Raw genomic sequence first — 6,376 nt, 5'->3', positions numbered from 1 at the left:
GGCGAGTACATAGCTTGGCAATGGTTCGAATACAAAGAGTAGTTTGATTATCTTTTAAAAGTACACAAAATGCTAATAACTAGGGCAGCCCATGGAAGCTATGGGCCTAAGCCAGATTTTCAAAAAAAAAAAAAAAATAAAATAAATAAATAAAAATATTAAAATTTATTAAAATTGAAATCTCCGAGCAAAAATTGAAGAATTTGAAATGTTTGAAAAAGAAAACCTAGTTCGAGGAATTCCGTCATCGGTGAGATGCCTCCACCCCCGGCCAAAAACAAAAACTATTAACCAAAAAAAAAAAAGTTGAAAGAAAAAACATTTTTGGCTTCTACAAATATTTACACAATTTCAGAATGCTACACGAAAAAGCCATTTCTTCTTCGTCCAAATAACGGCCGTCAGCCGCAGCAGAGGCAGGGTGGCCCGGACGGTGAAAGACCCAGACGAAGAATCAATGTATGAATGAATGAGAGAGAAAGTTAGCAGCTAAGCGGCGTTACGATTATCGATTGGTGGTAAGAAGTAACAACACGACAATTGAGTGAGTGGCTATCTCCAGTCTGGGATGACTTTCTTATCTGGCAGGTTGGCAGGTATATAAAAGCCAAGGTTAGTATCAAGTCCAGCATCAGTTGGTTAATAGAAAGAAAGAATGAAACAAACAGAAATATAGCGAAAGCAAAGATCATCGGATAAGTGGATATACTGAACGCCATTCGTTGCGGATTATTAGATCATCAAACAAGGAAAAAATTGAAATTTGAAAATTATTTTAAAAATGTTACGAATACTCGGAATAGTGCTAATGTTGGTCCTAATGACCCAATCCATACTTTGTTTGGACAATGCGGAAAGTGAAAATAGTGATTATGACAAAAACAACAACAACAACACAGAGGATATATCATTTCGTGAAGCCAGACGCAGTAACATTGCCGAGAGCTGTTTGACAACGGAGGATGCCAGTGGCACGTGTATGACACGTTTTAGGTGCCTCAGTTCCGGTGGCATACCCAAGGGCTATTGCAGTGGTTCCTATGGGGTGTGTTGTGAAAGTAAGCCAGAATTGTAAACCAAATTGAGATCATACTCAAATTAATCAAACTCCCACTCCCCCTCTCTCCCTCTCTAGCCAATCTCCAATGCAATGCCATCTCGAAGCTGAAACGCACAATCATTAAAAACCCCGCCCTCTTCACACAGGATCCATGTGAATATCACATACAGGCCTTTAGCCAGAATGTATGCCAGCTATTAATAGAATTCCAACGCTTTGAGTTGCAACCACCCACCTATGATTCAGGCTCCCACATTTTGGAATGTGGTGATAATCTAATGATCGGAGATTTTACCCTATGCGGTGACAATACGGGTCAACATCTCTATCTACCCTTTAATGTGGCCAATGGCATTCAGGAAATCACTTTGACATTTAATTTACCAAATCGTTGGTCCCTCAACAATTGGCGTTTGGTCATAACCCAATTGGAATGTCCCGTCTCGAAGAGGAGATCACAGCAGCAGCATCAACAGCAAACATTTATGCCATTTGTAAATGGTAATAATTTGCCAAATTTGAGAACAATATTCTCTTCGCATCACAATAATGATTTTGATCTGCTGGCGCCACCTGGATGTCATCAATATTTCACACAGCCGATGGGTACCATAAAGACGTTTAATTACAAGGATGATGGCAGCACCTATTATTTGCCCGGTATGAATTATGTCATATGTATTAAGCCGAGCAGTGGAGCAACCATGATTGAGTAAGTAACGGGGAGAAGAAAGTGGTCAATGCCTTTTTTTGGAATTTTTTAGAAAATCTGTCGCAAAAATCTTAACTTTTGTCATTCATTGCAGAGCTAAAGATATTTTCTTTTTATATCCTCCACCATAGTATGGAGGATATATTAAGTGTGTCATTCCGTTTGTAACACCTCGAAATATACATTTTAGACCCCACAAAGTACATATTTTCTTGATCAGCATAAAATTCTTTGTCGATTTAGCGATGTCCGTCCGTGTGTGGAAATCACTCTAGCTTCCGAACGAATTGAAGTAGATTGATAAAAATTTACTCAAATATATGTTATGTCTGCAGGACTTTTGGTATTGAAAATGGGTCATATTGGTCCACGTTTTGGTACAGTCCCCATATAAAGGTACACCCCGATATTCGGTGTTTGGATGAATTTAGCGACATTATTTACCGGAATTGTTTCAAATTTGGTATTTGAAGTTCGCACTGGATATTACAGCCTAAGACAGAAAATTGGCTGTGCAGGTCCACGTCTTCGTATAGCCCACATATAACGGTACCTCCCGATATTCGGTATTTTGATGATTATTTCAAATTTCGCATTTGAAGTTCGTACTGGATACTACATCCTATGACAGATGTATTATTTAATTAAATTTCGCATTTGAAGTTCGTAATGAATACTACAGCCTATGACAGAAAATTGTCTGTTCAGGTCCACGTTTTATAACTCCCATGGCACCTCCCTATATTCGGTATTTTGATGATTTTAGCTACATTATAAATCGATTTTTTTCAAATTTCGCTTTTGAATATTGTAAGAGCTAATGACAAAAGTTGCCTATGCAGGTCCAGGTCCTCGTATAGACGGCTACATTCAGTATTTTTAAGATGTTAACAGAATTTTTAAAGGATTTCTTTTTTTTTGAAAATTACCAAATTTGTTCCAAATGATGGAGGGTATTTAAAGTTCAGCCCGGCCGAACTTACAGCTTTTTTACTTGTTCAGAAATGAACTGGTAGATTCAGCATTGTTCCCAACATATGTATTGGTAGTGGTAAGAGACTCTCTCGCCCTGCCAAATCAAAGGCAATAAAAATTAAGAGAGAATATGTGTGTTTGGTTATACATTTTCGTTAGAGGCAGTTCATAGCTGTCGTAGATCTCTCAGAAGAGCTGAAGGTTTAAGTTTATCTCATAAAAGCGCTTTAGGTCTTCCCTCTCTCGTAGAAAAGATGAATATCATTGACCTCTCACATAGAGTACTTGAATGTCCTTTTTTTTCTCTCACAGAAGAGCTAAAAGTCGTCACTCTCTTATAGAAGATATGTTAGGATTCTCATTTATAGGACAAGTGAAAGCTGTCTAGTTCTCTTGTATTATAGAAATATAGAAAAACACCTATCTCTCTCATAAAAACACACCTCTCTCTCATAGAACACCTGAGCTGGAGATTTTCTCTTTTTCCCATAAAAAACTGAAGGTAGTTTCCTCTTATTAAACTAACACGTATCCCCTCATAGAAAAACTGAGATATTCTCATAGAAATACTGAAGGTCTTCTCTATCTTAAAGAAGAGCTGGAGGTCTTCTCTCTGTCTCTCTCTCTCTTGTAGAAGAGCAGAAGGTCGTTTCCCTTTATCATAGAAATACTGAAGGTTTTTTTTTTCCTTTTCCCATAGAAAAGCAGAAGGGCTCTTCCCCACTCATAGACTCAAGGAAAACTGAAGATCGTTTCATCTCGTAGAACTAAAGACTTGAACCTTCATAGGAAAACTGAGATATTCCCTCTCATAGAAAAACTGAAGGTCCTCCCCTTTTTAAAGAAGAGCTGAAGATCTTCATTTTCTTTCTTATATAAGGTCTTCTATTTCCTAAAAAAATAGCTGGAGGCCTTGTCTCTCTCTCTTGTAGAAGAGCAGAAGGTCGTCTCTCTTTATCATAGAAATACTGAAGGTTTTTTCCTTTTCCCATAGAAAAGCAGAAGGGCTCTTCCCCACTCATAGAGCAGCTGATTGGAGGTCTTCTCATACACTCAAAGAAAACTGAAGATCGATTGATCGAAAACTGAAGACTTGAACCTTCATAGAAAAACTGAGATATTCCCTCTCATAGAAAAACTGAAGGTCCTCCCCTTTTCAAAGAAGAGCTGAAGATCTTCATTTTCTCTTATAAAAAACTGAAGACCACCTCTCTCTCTCTTATATAAAGATGAAGATCTGAAGAGCAAGTCTCTCTTATATAAGAGCTGCAGATCTTCTCTGTTTTATATAAATACTAAGACTTCTCTCTTTTGTAAGAAACTGAATGTCTTTAGTCTCTTATAGAAAAGCTCAAGGTCTTCTCTTTCTCTCTTGTAAAATAACTGAAGAACATATAGAAGAGTTGAAGTTATGTTAGAAAATCTGAAGGTTTTATCTCTCTCCTATATAAGAGCTTAAGGTTTTATCTCTCTTATATAAGAGCTGAAGAGAAAATCTCTGAAGGTCTTCTATGCCATAGAAGATTATTGAAAGTTTTTTATTTCATAAAAGAAAACTGTAGCCCTTCTAATCTTATAGAAGAGGTCTATGGGTCTTATTTTAGTTAGAAGTGTTCTGGAGTTGGAAGAGTTTTTATTTTAAATAAGAGTTCTGATAGGCTTCTTCGTGGAAGAGGTATGGAGGTCTTTTCTTCTCTTCCATGAAAGAGTTCCGAAGGCCTTCTCTTTAATAGAAAAAATATTTTCTATCATATAATGTTTTCTATTTTGTGAGTTATGAAGGTCTCCACTTTCGTAAAGGGACTCTGGAAATCTTCTCTTTCATAAAAGCGCTTTAGAGATCTGTCATAGAAGAGCTCTGGAAACCTTTATAGATCATAAAAGAACCCTGGAATCATAGATGAACTCTGGAAATCTTTTTTTATCGTGGAAGAGTTTTGTATTTTTCATAGAAGAGTTCTTGTAGGTTACATCGTGTAAGGGGTCTGGAGTATTTCTCTTTCACAAGAGAACTATGGTGTTATTCTATTTTATAGAAGAGCTTTGAAGGTCTTCTTTTTCGTGGAAAAGATCTGAAAGCCTCCTCCTTTATAGAAGAATATTTTGTCTATCAAGGAATGCTTTCTATTTCATATCAGAGAGCTCAAGGTAATCGAATTTATAGAAGACCAGATGGTCTTAAATTTTATTTACGTATACGATTTTCTGCAGATTTCTATATATAATTTCAATTTTGAATAACTAAGTAATTTCTAATTTATAAAAATTCACATTTCATCTGCCATTTCAGATATCAAGCGACCAAATTTTCCATGTCCAACGAAGTTGCCACAGCAGCTGGTTATGATAGCGATTGTCGCAGTACCATAAAGACAGATGGTCGCCGGGAGGATTATCTAATGATACCGCAGTCCTTTGTGGCGAATACTTTGAATATTCTGCCCACATATTACTGTGGCACATCGTTACAGACACGCCCCTCCCTCATTGCCTCAGCACCGTTCATCATGTACTTCAGCAGTGATGGCTTCACAGATGAAACCGAAACTGGTTTTAGTATTAATTATCGTGTCCGTACCGCCTATTAGTTATATAGTTAGAAATAAGTTATAAATTATTGCGTCTATTTTGTATGTAGAGATTACATTTAATACAAATACAGGATAATTATTAAGATACTTGGTGAAGGGGGTTTTAATGGGAAACTGTCATCGGAGACAGATCTGCAGGGAAAATAAGGAGCTGAACTTCTTCAAGTTCGTCTAATAAATCCGAAAATCGAACATTTATATCCAATCTTTTGCGAAATTATAAATTCCATATTCATCTCAGGTTTCTGGTTGAGAGAAATATTTGGATATAGCAAGTTTTCACTGACTTGTTTCGACTTGATAGATAAAAGTATTGAAAAATCTTGAACCCTGTGTGGGGGAGGTACCAGAATAAATTGTCCGATCTCTACCATCTTCATATCAGATCTTGGGTTAATAAAAATATTGAGATGTGCCAAGTGGCTGTGGAATCGGATTTTAATTTCGCGTTTTATAAGCTTCATAGGTATTCAAAATTTTGACCCTTTGTGGGGGAGGTACCAGAAGGAGCGGACCCATATATATTCCATTTTCACACCAGACCATGGGTTAATAAAAATATTGCGATATGTGTAATGTAAAAAAGAACCGGATGCTTAATTTGGATTTTGTGATCGTTTTGGTTATTCCAAATTTTGACTCTTTGTGGGGAAGGTACCAGAAGGAATGGTCCAATCTCTACCAACTTTATAACAGACCTTGCGTCGATGGAAACATTGATATGTGCCAAATCTGAATCGAATCGGATGCTAATTTCGTGTTTTATGATCTTCATAAATATTCAAAATTTTGTCCCTTTGTGGGGGAGATACCAGAAATAGTCGATCGATAGATTTTTTCTCTTCAGACCTTGGATTAATAAAAATATTGTGAGGTGTGTAGTTTCGAGACAATCGGAGTCTTACATCACAATTTATAAAAGTTATAATTATTCAAAGATTTGGTCCTTTGTGGGGGAGGTACCAATGTTGTCCATTTTCGCACCTGACCTAGCACTAATGCAAATATAAGGTTTTGCAAAGTTGAAGCAAAATCGGA

At 36.8% G+C, this 6,376-nt stretch overlaps 1 protein-coding gene across 1 annotated transcript; it reads left to right on the top strand.

The window, feature by feature from the left end:
• The first annotated feature begins 619 nt into the window (after window positions 1–619).
• LOC101891508 (uncharacterized) lies at window positions 620–5,425 on the top strand. Its single transcript, XM_005177659.4, has 3 exons — window positions 620–1,058; window positions 1,136–1,772; window positions 5,038–5,425. The coding sequence occupies exons 1-3, from the start codon at window positions 782–784 to the stop codon at window positions 5,333–5,335; spliced, it is 1,212 nt and encodes a 403-aa protein (XP_005177716.2). The 5' UTR covers window positions 620–781; the 3' UTR covers window positions 5,336–5,425.
• Window positions 5,426–6,376: the final 951 nt, after the last annotated feature.

Source organism: Musca domestica, unplaced genomic scaffold, assembly GCF_030504385.1.
Source record: "Musca domestica strain aabys unplaced genomic scaffold, Musca_domestica.polishedcontigs.V.1.1 8, whole genome shotgun sequence".
NCBI classification, from domain to species: Eukaryota; Metazoa; Arthropoda; class Insecta; order Diptera; family Muscidae; genus Musca; species Musca domestica.
Note: the sequence above shows the minus strand (reverse complement) of the source record. Positions and strands in the feature narration are given on the sequence as shown.

Bases quoted from the DNA above. Each gene is read 5' to 3' on its own strand.
- LOC101891508 (XM_005177659.4), top strand. From the start codon at position 782: ATGTTACGAATACTCGGAATAGTGCTAATGTTGGTCCTAATGACCCAA. The intron at 1,059-1,135 runs GTAAGCCAGAAT...CTCCCTCTCTAG, and splicing joins CTATGGGGTGTGTTGTGAAA to CCAATCTCCAATGCAATGCC. The intron at 1,773-5,037 runs GTAAGTAACGGG...CTGCCATTTCAG, and splicing joins AGTGGAGCAACCATGATTGA to ATATCAAGCGACCAAATTTT.